The sequence below is a fragment of the Lepidochelys olivacea genome (assembly GCF_965140295.1).
Source record: "Lepidochelys olivacea isolate rLepOli2 genome assembly, chromosome: 5".
NCBI classification, from domain to species: Eukaryota; Metazoa; Chordata; order Testudines; family Cheloniidae; genus Lepidochelys; species Lepidochelys olivacea.
In genome coordinates, this window is record NC_140415.1 from 34,544,251 (window position 1) to 34,559,901 (window position 15,651).

A 15,651-nucleotide genomic window follows, 5' to 3' on the forward strand; every position below is an offset into this window, starting at 1 on the left:
TTGCTACGGAAGTACGCGTCCTTCATGCCAAGGGCGGCATACCAGTCTCCCAGACCCAGGGAGGGGATAATAATGCCCAGGAAGTCCATGTGGAACTTCAACTTTACCCTGAATTTGTTGAGTCCGTGCAGATCTAGAATGGATCTGAGAGCCTCCTTGGCCTTGGGGATTAAGTATCAGGAGTAGAATCACTTGCTCCTTAGCTCCTGAGGAACCTCCTCCAATGCTCCCATGGCGAGGAGTGTCTGCACCTCCTGGATAAGGCGTTGCTTGAGAGAGAGATCCCTGGAGAAAGATAGGGAAGGGGGGTGGGAGGGAGGGTAGGAGCAGAACTGGAGAGAGTATCCCACTTCCACCGTGCGGAGGACCCAGTGGTCCAAAGTTATTTGGGACCAAGCACAGTAGAAGTGGGACAGACTATTCAAAAAGGATGGAGAAGGATCTGGGAATGAGGCTGGTGCGCTGTCCTCGGGTGCACCTTCAAAAGCCCTGCTTGGAACCCGATGATGGTTTAGTCGGGCCCTGGCCAGAAGGCGGGGTGGAAGGCTTCCTTCTGCCATTCCTGCCCCTTCTTCTGTAAAATTCCTGCCTCTGCTGACGAGAACAGGAGCATTGCTGCTGCTGTTGGGGCTTGAAATGCTTGCGTTGGGTTGTCAGGGTGTGCATACCCAAAGATTTCATAGCAGCCCTTGAGTCTTTTAGGCTATGCAGCCGAGAGTCAGTCTGCTCAGTGAACAGGCCTGCCCCATTAAAAGGGGGGTCCTGCATTGTTTGTTGAACCTCAGGCAATAGGCCCGAGGCCTGCAACCATGAGGTGTGCCTCATGGCGATACCAGAGGACAAGGTGCATGCTGTCAAGTCCGCAGCATCCCGTGAGGCCTGTAAAGAGGTCCGTGCCACTGCCTTGCCCTCCTCCACTATCGATCTAAACTCCTCTCTGGATTCATTTGGCACCAGCTCCTTGAACTTGAGCATTGAGTTCCAGGAGTTGAAGTTATACTGGCTGAGAATTGCCTGCTGATTGGCAATCCTGAGCTGGAGCCCGCCCTCCCCCGCCATAGAGTATACCTTACGTCCGAACAGGTCCAGGCGTTTGGCCTCCTTGGACTTAGGCATTGGGGCTTGTTGCCCCTGCGTCTCCTCCTCGTTTACTGCTGCAACCACCAATGAACAAGGCTGCGGGTGCATAAAGAGATATTCGTACCCCTCTGATGGCACAAAGTATTTCCTCTCAACACCCTTGGCAGTGGGAGGGATAGAGGCCAGAGTCTGCCAGATGGTCCTGATGAGGGGCAGAGCCACCCTCGAAGAGCCCTCTGAGCATCTAGATCCCGCATCCGAGTCCGAAGACCAGGATTGGGACCGCGAAGGCGTGGCCGGTGCCGAGCAGCGCCACAAGGCTGGAGCTGCGTGGGGTCACTGAGCAGCGTCGGGACCAGTGCTGGGACTGGGACCTGCCGCACAATGGGAATCAATGTGAGGGTCGGCTTCGTGATCAGGAGCACTGGCGCAACCTGGAGCAGTGCTGTGATTGCAAGCAGCGCAGGGACTATCAGCGGTGCTGAGGGCCGGAGCATCACTGGTTTGCCTCGAGACGGTGCTATATGATGTGGTACCGGAGGCTTGGCATGAATACTGGGTGACCTCGGCACTGTAATGGCGATGAGGTCCCTTGCAGCAACAAAGGTATCTGGGGTGGATAGCAGCTCCACCTCCTCAATAATCTGGGCCGGGGAGTCCAACAGCATCGGTCTCAATGGTTCCCCTTGTGGGGCTGAAGTCGATGGTGGTGGCTCCACAGACTTCAGCACTGGGTGCTCCTCACGAGAACACGCCCCATCGGCCGGCTCCAGAGGGGCGGACCTCTGGGACGGAGAGCTGCTCCTCCCTTGCTTCCAGTGCCGCTTCTGCACCAGGGAGTAAGAGCGGTACCGGGTCAATCCTGCCGGTTTCGGTGCCGTGGAGCGATGGTGCCACGGGCCTCTGCCAGAGTCCTTCCATGGTGCCACTTCCACCACTGTTGCCAGGGCACTATACACTGAAGAACTTGGCGCCAGGTCCTGCCACGCCTCCGTAAAGAGCTGCTTGAGGTGAAAGTCTCGCTCCTTTTTGGTTCTGGAGTGAAACCCTTTACAAATCCTGCACCAATTGGATTGGTGAGCCTCCCCCAGACACTTTAGACAAGCGTTGTGGGGGTTGCCCATTGGCATGGGCTTGGAGCAGGACTTGAGCACATAAGCCCTCCCCAGAAAAAGCAGTTGGGACAGTAAACCTCCCAGCCCAACTGGTAAGTACCAATACGAACTAAAAATTAAACTAACTAATACGTAAAAAGAAAAAAAAAGACAAACAAGGCTAGGGAAACATGGTAGAACTTGCTAAACGAGATGCCACAGTTCCAACGACTGTCACTGGAGGTAAGAAGGAACTGAGGCGGCACCGGGTCGGCAGTGTCAAATATTGAGGGCCATGAAGGCGCCACTCCAGGGGGCTCCACAGCCAACCTGACAGGTGCTGCTAGGGGGAAAACTTTCCAATGACTGTGCATGCGGTGTGCGCACACCTAATTGGAATGGATATGAGCAATCACGCGAAGAACAACTGCTATTGACACCACATGCATCATTATGGAGAACAGAAAGTGAGGGGAGGGAAGTGGGAGGAGAGGGTCCTGAAAAAAAAAGAAGATTGAGGGTGATTAATATTGGCCCTAATCCCACAATTGGATCTGTGCAGACCCAAAGGCATGCCCACAAATATCCCACTATAGGATGGGATCTGCTTCTGTAACTCTCTGTAAAGCTAAATAATCTGTAAAGCAGAGTACAGACATAGCATGAAGAGACTGTGGAAAATGAACAAACATGTCATACCTATAAGCATTATAGACTGAATATTCAAGTAGCCATATTTATAATCAGAAGCTTCAATCAGTACACATCTACACCGCACCTTTAAGAAAAAGCTATACTCCACATTGTTTTAAAAAGATACATTTGAAGCATTAGAGTGATTAAAGAAAAAAGTGGGGGAAAAACCTCTCTTAACACAGTAGAATCAATTTCCTTTACGTGAAAGGTAAAGTACAGTACCTTAACATCATGTTGTAATGACTGAGAACATAATTTATTACAATACTGAAACAATGTTGATAAAAAAAATCCTACGCACAAAATCTGTATTATAATAAACAGTTGTTAGAGATCAATAGTTGTTCCTTGTTTCTCATCCTTCTTGTAACCATGAGAATCCTCCAACTCAAAACTGAGGAGGGGGAAAGTGATTTTTCTTTCTCTCGTATCTTTAGACGACCATATACTACTTATGGCATGTTTGTACCACATTAAAAACCAGGGCCAAGAATTTCAAAAACAAGTGCCTCAAAGTTAGGTTTCAAAATAAACGTGCATGCCTGTTTCAGAACAGTGCTGGCCACCCAGCTGTACCTGGGGACATAGTGACATTTTAAAAACAACAGGGTTTTGGAAATAAATATTGCACTGTTGAACCCAAGGTGCTCAGCACTTTTGAATAATGAGGCAACTTATTTAGCTGCACCTAACATTAGGCAGTCATTATTAAAAATTCTGCCCTGGAATAGGGTTGCCAATTTTGGTTGGATGTATTCCTGGAGGTTTCACCATATAACAATCTTTAATTCCTAGAGACTCCAGGACAATCCTGGAGGCTTGGCATCCCTACCCTGAATCATATATACTCTGATTCCATTGTCTCAAATTTTATTCCTGGATCAGCCATTATCTTGCTGCATCTTCTGGGGCTTGTAAGATTGTGTAGCTCAGTTTACCCTTTATGTAACATGGATATACACTAATTCCAATTTCAGAGAATAGAGCTTGATTTTTGTATAAATATCAAGTATTTTTACAGTGCAACCTCAATTGCCTAAGCCGCATTTATTCTCAGCATCTCATCTTAAAAGTGGCATTACATCCCCAGACATTGTTTACATTAAAAACTATACCACTTGTCTGACTCTAACCTAAATAACATTCATATTCTCCATTCCGTTGGCTGAGGAGATGTGTGACATGAGACAGTGTTGGACCAGTACAGGAAGGATGTACGTACTATGCTGCACAAATAGTAGCTGGTGTAGTGTGGATAAAGGGCTTTTGCATTCTGCTTCAACAGTATTTCTTGCAAGTTCATATTATTTTTGAAAAAACTATGTGTAAAAAAAGTAAGATTTTTAATATGACAGCAAAATACCCCAATTATGACACTAAAGCAGTTTTGACTTTACTGTAATGAAATCATCATTCACAGGACAAATATTCATTTCACATAAAACTTTTATCATGCAGAGTGCCTTAACGCTTACACAAAGAAGAAGATCGCACAGTTGGTTGCATTTCAGCAGAACTATAAACTCACTCGGTTAAAATTTCGTTCAAAATACATTACTTCCTACAATTTTTTTTTAAAGTAGAGCATCTTGTAAAAAAAACACGCTACTCTCAACACTGCTGCTGTAAGACAGCACACAAGACAACTAAAACAAACATTTTTCAGTGACTGCTAATAGTACTGAGTGCTGAATTTATTGAATGGAACAATTAAAGGATTCTCTGTATAATTACTGCAAGTTAGGCAGGGATATCACATCTTAGATTAGGAAATTCAAAATAGGACTTCAGAATAAGAATTACAACTTGACTCCCATGTCAGTGGATAGCAGATAAGAAAAAAGTATTTACATAAAAGCTACACACGGTTGCAAGCATAATATATAGTTTTAAGCAATGGTGACGACTAAGATAATGGGGTTGTGCTAAGGAGGATAAAAACAAAAATCAAGATTAAACTAATAGCTAACAAACAACAAGTAAAACAAAAAACACTCTCCCAGTAGCTTTTGATAAAAGCAGTTAGAAACGTCTTTTCTCCCTTAAGCAAAAGAAGGTGAAAGCAGGAGAATTATATTTATATCCAGTTCTTTTACAGGTTCTGCTCTCCAAGAAGACTAAGAACATTTAGTGTGATCAGCACAAAATGCACTTGAATAATGATGTGCTTTCTATCACGGTGTGCAGACAAACAAGATGCTGCCATGTTAACATACCTCTTGTACTGAGCGAGCTGCTGGCTTGTCTTGATGATTGGCCAATATTAAAAATGGCAGAGTACATAACTGTGGGTGCTGAAGAGCAGAATGCAGTTCATTCCTCGCCGTTTCTAGATCATCTTCCGAGGAGGCACTGTCTAATACAAATATTACCCCTTGGGATCCTTGGTAGTAACGACTCCAGTACTTCCTAATAGTGTCAGCCCCTTTCAAAACAATAATGAAAACTAATTAAAAACACGGAAAGTTAAATAGTTCAAAATTTCCTGCCAGATAACCCTACCACTTAGAATAGATTAAAGTAATGGGACAAATTTTGTCTTTACTATACATTCTGTGCAAACCACTGAAATCAAGAACATTTGTCAGTAAGGGCAGAATTTGGTTGCCCTTTCTCTAAAAGTTTCCGCTTAATTAGCTTGCCATCAATCTCTAAACCTGCTTCAGGACCACCGACTTCCACACCGTTCCCTATACCGGAAACCTACTGACTGCTATTCCTACCTACATGCCTCCAGCTTTCATCCAGACCACACCGCACGATCCATTGTCTACAGCCAAGCTCTACGATACAAACACATTTGCTCCAACCCCTCAGACAGAGACAAACACCTACAAGATCTCTATCAAGCATTCTTACAACTACAATACCCACCTGCTGAAGTGAAGAAACAGACTGACAGAGCCAGAAGAGGACCCAGAAGTCCCCTACTACAGGACAGGCCCAATGAAGAAAATAACAGAACGCCACTAGCCATCACCTTCAGCCCCCAACTAAAACCTCTCCAGCACATCATCAAGGATCTACAACCTATCCTGAAGGACGACCCCTCACTCTCACAGATCTTGGGAGACAGGCCAGTCCTTGCCTACAGACAGCCCCCCAACCTGAAGCAAATACTCACCAGCAACCACATGCCACACAACAGAACCACTAACCCAGGAACCTATGCTTGCAACAAAGCCCGTTGCCAACTGTGTCCACATATCTATTCAGGGGACACCATCATAGGGCCTAATCACATCAGCCACACTATCAGAGGCTTGTTCATCTGCACATCTACCAATGTGATGTATGCCATGATGTGCCAGCAATGTCCCTATGCCATGTACATTGGTCAAACTGGACAGTCTCTACGTAAAAGAATAAATGGACACAAATCAGACGTCAAGAATTATAACATTCAAAAACCAGTCAGAGAACACTTCAATCTCTCTGGTCACTCGATTACAAACCTAAAAGTGCCAATACTTCAACAAAAACACTTCAAAAACAGACTCCAACGAGAGACTGCTGAATTGGAATTAATTTGCAAACTGGATACAATTAACTTAGGCTTGAATAGAGACTGGGAGTGGGTGTGTCATTACACAAAGTAAAACTATTTTCCCATGTTTATTCCCCCCCCAACCCCACTGTTCCTCAGACGTTCTTGTCAACTGCTGGAAGTGGCCCACCTTGATTATCGCTACAAAAGGTTTTTTTTCTGCCCCGCTCTCCTGCTGCTAATAGCTCACCTTAAGTGATCACTCTGGTTACAGTGTGTATGGTAACACCCATTATTTCATGTTCTCTATGTATATAAATCTCTCCACTGTATTTTCCACTGCATGCATCCGATGAAGTGAGCTGTAGCCCACGAAAGCTTATGCTCAAATAAATTTGTTAGTCTCTAAGGTGCCACAAGTACTCCTTTTCTTCTTGCAAATACAGACTAACACGGCTGCTACTCTGAAACCTTACAAATAATGGCCCGTCTTCCCATTTTTACTGTTGTCCCACTCGTTCCTCTGACTGCAGCTCCACAGTTTCATCATGTGATGGTGTGTGCTTGGCTCTTTGAGGCTCCCTGCTGGAGGTCTTGTGGTCTTACCACACCCCACCCCAGAAAAGGAGCTGTGAAGGTAGGTCCTCCAGGCCTGCCTAGAAGGGCTGCAGGAAAGCAGCTAATCAGAATGCAGAAGACTCGGTTAAAAGGCGCTGTAGGATCTGAGAAGGTTAGATCCCAGCTGGGACTGGAAGACTGAGGAAGTCCTGGAAGATGGAGAAACATTTCAGGAAAGGAGGGTTGGGGGAGGCCCTGCTCAAGCAGAGAACAGAGAGAACCCAAGAAGGTGATGGGACCAAGTGGGAAGCAGCCTGGGGAATAGCTGCAGCAACCAAGTAAAGGAAGCTGTATGTGGCTGCTGTCTATAGGGTCCCTGGGTTAGGATCCGGAGTAATGGGCAGGCCTGGGTCCATCTGGAGAAGTGGTCTAAGCCACAAGGAGGGGATAAGACACTTCATGAAAAGCCCAAGAAAGGGTCTAGGAGTTTAAACAGGCCCAGGGCTGGGGCTGAAGACCCTGCAGAGAGCCAACCATGCGTTGAACTTTGTTACCCCAGAAGGGGGTTGAACTTCAAGGAGTGAACTGGCTGGAGAGCTGGGACAATAAAAACTGATAACAGCAAAGAGTCTTCTGGGGGCACTGCTCTATACCAGGGCAGGCACAGACTTAGAGCTAGCCAAGAAGGGGCTGAGAACTGAGCCCAGAGACTGGGTACAGAAATTAACAAGGGAACAGGGACAGGCCCTGTTGGACCTTTTACCCCAAAAGGGATTAATCCATCCATTCACCTATTAACTGAGTGACTTAGCCAGAGGGCTGAGCCACCAAAGACCTACCTGACAAGGGAAACAGCCAACAAGGGGCACCATGAGCAAGGTGTGTGTTTGTGCAGGTTTGCACAGAGTCAACAGGAGGCGCTCACGAAAAGTGAGTGTGTCCCGTCCCGTCACACATCTTTACAGTAGAACTTTGATTTTATGAACACCAATCTACAAATGACCAGCTATATGAACATTTTTTCCCAAGGGAGAAAAAAGTGATGATCATGAAGAACAAATCAATGTCCCTTCATATTCCAATGCCTTCAATGAATTGGAAGTCACTTTGCAGAGGGTAGTTTAAAGGACAAGAAGAAAGTGATGCAGTGCACCATACTGCAACTTAAGCACCATACGTACTGTAAATTTTGAGATGTTCAATTGTATGAACTTTTCAAACACAATTAGTTCTTAAACAGGGGTTCTATTGTGCTTGTGTGTTCTCTGTCATTCATTTGTAGACTTAGGAATCTGATTTTCTCATATATCTGAAGTGCCATGCAACCCTAGGGTGGTATTGTGTAAAAATATTTGATTTAAAAATATAAACAAAGCCTACATTTATTTTGTAATTATATATTTAGTTAGTGGAATGGTGACATGAAAACAATTCACACAAAAATGTCTGACTCAATTTGCTCTGTCAGCCTGAAAGGCCTCCCAAGAGCTCTGCCTCCTCCAGCAGAGCACTACATGATTTGGCCTTCAGCAGCAAAACATCAGTCCTGATACCATCTGAGTATGAGTTCTTTGGGGCAGGGACTGTTCCTCCTCATCTGTCTGGGACTATCATTAAAAGGGAACAAAAAAAATAGTACAGGGTGCTTGATGAGTCTCAGGAAAAAAAAGAAAATGTAGTTCGGAGTGAAAGGGGGGAAATGCTGCTCTTTACATAAAGATAACTATTTTGAGAGGGGAGAAGTGAAACTATTTATACTGACATACTGTGTACACGTGTGCTGGCTATTGGTTTTAAGGAAATCTCTATGTATTTTTGAAACAAACAAATTAATTATGCCCAGGCAATGTTCTGAGCAAGGTATAGGACACCGAATAAGGCAACTTAATGTAAGTACAATGGAATATTTTAGAATAGTGTTATATAGCTTTCAAAAGCATCTACCTTAAAACATGTACTTATGTTGTGCACTGCTCAGCAAGACAGGTGTTTTACATTAAGTCAGGGTGAAGAGGTCAACATTTAGCGCACACCTTCCCTAAAAAGGTTCACAGATCCACGTGATCATAGCACTTTTCAAAGTGTAATTACAATACATTCTGCACATAGCCATTAAAAATAAACCCTTCCTAGCACTAATCTGCCTTCTGTTTCTTTGTCCCTCCCTGTTGGTTACTCCAGTCATAACAGTAGTGACAAATATTATTACACACTTTTCTCAGATCCTTTTCAAAACCCTGAAAACCATATGTTCTTAGGTACAAAAAAGGTGCTACTGTGTAAGTGCTGAATCAAATTAGACCTGACCAGTCTTTTTCTGTGAGAGACCCTTAAGAAATGGTTATTTAAATCTGGACAAAGCAGCCTTTTAATATTTTGAAAAATGTTGCTTAAATTCACTATTAATTCAGCCTCACTTATACACCAACAGTTCAAATACAGTATGATTTTCTATATTTTAGAAACAACTTAGATTGTACAGCATGTTGACGGAAAGTGCAATTATACTGAAACACTATTACTGTTCCACACCAACATCCCATAAATCTCTTCTTCTTTGCTCTGCCTGCAAAGGGTTTCAGTGTTGCTTAGACTCTGCAGCTCTTCCATATGCCCCTCAGTGTCATTTCCAGGTACAGTGAGTTGCCACGGGAATCAGTGCAATCTTTCATCAAGCCAGAGAGTTTGAGACACCAAGAGCAGAGATGACACAGAAACCTGAGACTCTACAGTACATCAACATGGGTTTTACATTACATGCTGGCCTACATTACGCCCTTCCCCACCACCACCTTCTTCATCCTTTCCTTTCGTGAGTTTATTTCTGGATAAAGATTCCCGAGACTTCTGCTCCCTGGATTCTTCATACTAACAGGTTGATGTTGGTTTCTCCTAGCATTGCCGTTTAGGTGGAACTACTGCAGCTGTGCACTAGGTGTCATAAGGATGAATCAGCAGACTCGTCTCCAGAAGGACACACTCCAAGGGCATGTCTACACGACAGTCTTAAGTCAACTTCAGTTAAGTCGACATCCAGCCGCTGCAGTAAGTTGGGACTGCGTATCTACACCACACTCCTTATGTCGGTGGGGCTCATCCTCACTAGCAGCGCTTGCATCGATGCAGAGAGCAGTGTACCGTGCATAGCTATCCTAACAGTGCAATTCACCATAGGGATTTTTGGAAGGACTTGCAATGCCTCATGGGACCAAAACATGCTTACAGCGGGGACTGTGAACATAGCTTCAACGTCCCATGATGCCATTTTCTCCCTCCTTCCCCTGATTTCAACTGGAACCCATGATATTTCCTGCCTTTTTTTAAAAGACTGGTATAGATGCGCGTATGCCATATCCCAAGAAGCATGGACCCCCGCTTAGCCGTTCACTATTGTTGTGAGCATTACAAACACCACATGCCTTATCCTGCAGTATTTCCAGAGCCACAAGAGGAGCTGCTACATGGAACACTAATGTCCTTCCAGCAGCTCTGCTGGAAGTCACAGAATGAAACAATTCCCAGTTTCTGCTGGCAGTTGCACAGCAGCTGAACATGGGGGAGCACAGTCTCTGGTCCCGAGAAACAAACACTGACTGGTGGGATTGCACTGTTATGCAGTTATGGGATTGTGACCAGTGTCTGCCGAACTTTCGTATGCGCAAGACCACTTTCCGGTAAGTGTTGTGGGGCTCTTCCCAGCCCTGCAGTGCAGGGACACTAAAACGAGACCTGCTCTGACAGCGAGTGGCCATCACTGTGTGGAAGTTAGCAGTGCCAGACTGCTACTGGTAAGAAGGGAATCAATTTGGAGTTGGAAAATCCACCGGGAGGGGGGAGGCAGGGGGTACGTTGTGATCCAAGTATGCAGGGCCATTAACGGCCTTTTGCTAAGAAGGGTTGTGACTCTGGGCAATGTGCAAGAAATACTGGATAGTTTTGCCACAATGGGGTTCCCTAACTGTGGTGGAGCAATAGATGGCACGCATATCCCATATCCATTGACACCAGACCATCTTCCCAAAGCGTACATAAACAGAATACTTTTCAGTGGTGTTGCAAGTGCTGGTGGATCAGTAGGGCCATTTTACTAACATCAATGTGGGATGGTCAAGAAAGGTCCATGACACACGCATCTTTAACAACACGTCTGTTCAGAAAGCAGCGAGGAGTGAATTTCTTTCTGGAATGCAAAATAACCATTGCTGATGCTGAAATGCCAAGAGTAACCCTGGGAGACCCAGCCTACACCTTCCTCCCATGGCTCATGAAGCGATACACTGGACACCTAGACAGCAACAAGGATCAATTAAATAACAGGCTGAGCAAGTGCAGAATTGTGCAGTCTGATTACTAGGTTACACCTCAGTGACAGCAATATCCCCATGGGTATAGCTGTCTGCTCTGTGCTTAATAATATCCGTGAAGCAAAGGGAGAAAAGTTTCCAGGGTGGGGCTTGGAGGTGGGTAGGCGGTCTGCTAATTTTGAGCAGCCAGATACCAGAGCTATAAGAAGAGCTCAGCCTGGAACACTGTCTCTCAGGCAGACTTTGAAAACCTGTTTCAGTAATGACCCTCAGTAATGTGTACTGCTTTTCTGTATTGTGCCTTCCCATAGTATGAACCTTGCTGTGACTGCTGGGTTTTTGTCTCCAACACATCCCCTCCATTGCTTCAGTTTCTCTGTCCCTCCTCTTCTCCCCCCCTCCCCAATTTTAAATTAATAAAGACTCCTTCACTCTCAAGACATTGACTTTTATTGAACAAACATACTGTAACAAATCACAAATAGAATTTAACCTTGGACACGGTGGAATAAAATTGGGAGGGGGAAAGACACATTCAGCTTGTCTTTAAAAGGGCAGTGGCCTTGCCTGTCACACATCATCTTATGTGCAGCTTTATTCCTAAGCTCCTCCCCCAGGGTTGAGCGGAAGGGATATTGCAATCCTGCCCCACCCCCCACTGCCACTTGGAACATTTGGGAGAGAGGGAGAAGGAATGTGGCGATGTTGGAATGCCGTTCTGCAGGGGCTATGGAGGGAGTCTAGCCACAAAATGTTTCTCCTGAAGATGAACCAGATGCCTCAACATGTCTATCTGCTCCTTCAGAATCCCCAGCATCTCCTGCTGTGTGCCATGCTCATTCTCCTGGGCTGATCTCCTGCTCACCAGGTCCATGTCCAGTTTTTCAGAGAGAGAAATCCTCCACACTTTCTGCTTGGTGTCCACTGTCCCAGAGGCGTTCACAATCTCATTAAACATGTCATCATGCGTTCTCTTTCACCTTCGTTTTATCTGGGAGAGCCTCTCCACCAGTGTGGAGGAAGAGCTGAAGCCCACACTTTCAGCTCTAAGCCACGGAAAGCACAAAGCAACCATTGCCAATGTAGACTCAATGTCTAGTGCAGAGTTGCTATATAAAAACTCCCCTTATTTCACAGAAGTTTAAGGCAGAACATTTTCATTTACATAAGATATTCATTGACCCAGTTTGCTGTCTCAGCCATGGTGCATATGGTCTTGGTGCATGGGTGCCAGACCATCAGCAGCATTGCGTGGGCAACCCAAGGTGGGCAGGGGGCCATCCCACCTCCCCTTTGTAACATGGGCATTGTTTGGAGAGTGGGAACCAAACTGCAAGCCTTGGCAGAGGCTGTGCTGGAGGAGAGGGTTTGCTTGCAGCAGCGAGTGGGCACCACAGAATTTCCCTTCCTCCCAATCTCCCCACAGGTCCTGCTGCTGCTAGCCATCGCCCAAGGCTTGCAGTTACTAAGATCAACACCAACCCCTGCCACCCAAACTACAGTTGGCTGAAGGGGCAGAAAATCACAATGGGAGAGCACAGGCACTGTTTGTGGTTCGAGCAGTTGCAATGAAAACTACCACTGTCCCCCTGAAGGTGACCCTAGTTGATATTACTCTCTGAGAGTAATAGAGGAAGCAAGGGAACAGATGCTGCAAGCATCCAGGTATAGACTGGGTCCTTATACTGCAGTGCTGTGTACTACAATGATGCCTAGTTGAATTAGCTGAACACACACTGTAGTGGCAAGGGAAACTGTTGTATGGTGTCCTATGGCGGTGGAAGAAATAAGGCAGTCTTCTCCAGATTGCAGAGTACCTTCACGAAAGTTTCCTGGAGATCTATATGGAGGATTCCCACACCATCCCTGTGTACGTGAACAGTCTTTTGCATAGGGCACCCTCTGCTTAGTTGGTGCGGCCACTGAGAAGCAGATAGCCACTCTACCTCACCTTCTTAATTTTAATTAAATATAGAATACAAGAACATCTGACTCCAAAATATTACTTGAAATTTCATACTCACCAGAAGTTCCTTCCCTAGCATCACGCTCTGCCATGATGCTGTTCTGCAACTGGCTGGACTGCTCCGGGGTTACAAATAGCTCCTGACTCAACAGGAGCAGGGATTCCCCACTCACCTGTCTCCCATTCTCCTCTTCTTCTTCCTCATCCAAGACCTCCTCCTCAGCATTGTTGGAGCCAGCATGGACTCCTCAGAGGTATCTTGGGGGTCATGATGGGGTCACCGCTGAGAATCACATGCCGCTCCTTGTAGCGGTGGCACATCTACCACCAGAGCAACTGTTCACCTCCCTTGCCTCTGGTACACCTGCCTCAGTTCCTCGATTTTCACCCGGTACTGCTGCATGCCCCGGGTGTAGCCCTTCTCCCCCATGCGCAGCACGATCTGTTCACAGATGTCTATGTCTCGGAGGCTGAATCATGGCTGTGCCTGCACAGCCTCTTCTCCCCACACACCAAGAAGATCCACCACCACCTCCTGTATACTCCAGACTGGAGTACATTTGGCGCATGGAGCTGCCATGATCAGCTGTGAAGATGAGCTCTCCATGCAGGAAAAACAGGAAATGAAAATTCAAAACTTCCCAGTCCTTTAATGGGGAGGGGCTGTCTCCTGGGTAGCTGGCTGCTGTGCAGAAGAGTTGAAAATGTTTACCAGAGCGGACACAGCAGAGCATTATGGGACACAGCCTGGAGGCCAGTTAAACTGATGTTAGCAACGCAGTATCTAACAACATCAAATTAAGCACTACGCCTCTCGCGAAAGTGAAGTAATTAAGTCGACACAGCAGGCAAGTTATGTCGGCAGAAGGGATCTGGTAGTTTAGACACATTCGTTATTAGATCGACATAAGGCAGTTTACATAAATTTAACGGTGTAGTATAGACCAGGCCTTCCAGCAATCCAGGAGTTCATGCACAAACAGCACAAGAGGCAAACCAGAATCTCGTGGGAGGATAATTTTTGGTGTGTGCTCCCTGTGTACTCAATAGATACAAAAACAGAAATACACATGTACATATTAGACAAAGTGGGTGAAGTAATACCTTTTATTGGACCAACTTCTGTTGGTGGAAGAGAGAAGCTTTCGAGCTATACAGAGCTCTTGCTCAGGTATTAGCAATTAGAGATGTTACCTCACCCACCTTGTCTCTAATATCCTGGGACCAACGCGCTTACAGCAACACTGCAATCAGCATATACATATTGTTCTATGAAGATTTATATTTTTGTTACTAAACAAGCTGCAGTTTGTGAAAATCATCTCTGCTTGCTTGTGTCTTCCTTCCATGTTTTTGTAGTGAGGTTAACTTGAGATTCATAGCTTCAATATTTTTCATAGCTGCTAACTGCGGCCTCCAGACCCCTTTGTCTCCCCCTTATTAATTACATTTTGAAAAAAACTGTTAGAACAACATTATTTAGGTTGCAAATTTAAGCACTTGAAACTTAGGAAGTGCCAGATCTATGGTTGCCTGTGAAAACTAGTTTGAATTATGCTGCAGTCTTAAATTACATAATCAGATACTATTTTTTTATTTTTTTTTTTACAGGAAATCTCAAAGATGATTTCATTTTTAAAAGAAAAAGATAAAAACAAATTCCATTATGTCAGTGGGTTCCCAAACTGGGGCGCGTACCCTAGGGAGGCATGGAGGAATGTTTGGGAAGGAGGGAGGGGCCAGCCCCCACAGGGGGTGAGGAGGGAGTGCCATGCTTCCAGCCCCGCTCTGCCCCCAACCCCATTCAGCCCCCATTCCTGCTCCGCCTCCAGACCCTGCTCCATTCCCAACCGCAGCTCTGCCCTCATTCTCTCTCCGCCCCCAACTCCAGCTCCTGCCCCACTTCCGTCTTCAGCCCAAGCTCTGCTGCCGAGGAAGCCTTGGCTGTGCAGTTGGGGGCAGAAGGGGGGAGAAGCGGCATGCAGACAGATTCTATTAATGGGGGGGCTTGATTGGAAAAGTTCGCACACCACTGCATTATGTACAACTGTACCAAATACCCCCCCCCCCAAACAAACCATACATCACTGGTAGGTGAAGAGTGTGAAAGCATGGACTGATTCCAATAGGGCTGCTCTGCAAATTACTGAGATAGGGACACTTCTTCGAGAAGCTGCCCTATCCCTAGTAGAATGGGCTCCACCCAGCACAGGTAGATGTAATCTAGCTACCTCATAGCATGTTTTAATACAATTAGACTCCCCAATTTAGACAATCTTTGGCTGGACACTGCCTGACCTTTAAACTTTTCTGCAAATGCTACAAACAGCTTGAGAGCTCCTCCAAAGGGTCTCATTCTATCAAGGTAGTATGAAAGAGCCCTAAAAGTGTCAAGGATGGGCAATTTGTCTTCCCTCTGGTGGCTTACGGAAGAAAACTGGGAATGGGGTGGAAGGGGGGGGGGGT

At 45.8% G+C, this 15,651-nt stretch overlaps 1 protein-coding gene across 4 annotated transcripts in view; it reads right to left on the reverse strand.

Annotated features, from left to right (window-relative positions):
- ARL15 (ARF like GTPase 15) overlaps positions 1-15,651 on the reverse strand; it is a 335,565-nt gene that overhangs the window by 175,312 nt on the left and 144,602 nt on the right. For all 4 annotated transcript variants that reach the window (XM_084629128.1, XM_084629129.1, XM_084629130.1 and 1 more), the window contains one exon: positions 5,087-5,295. In XM_084629128.1, the coding sequence (XP_084485254.1) occupies positions 5,087-5,295 (209 nt within the window). The remainder of the gene's footprint in view (positions 1-5,086; positions 5,296-15,651) is intronic.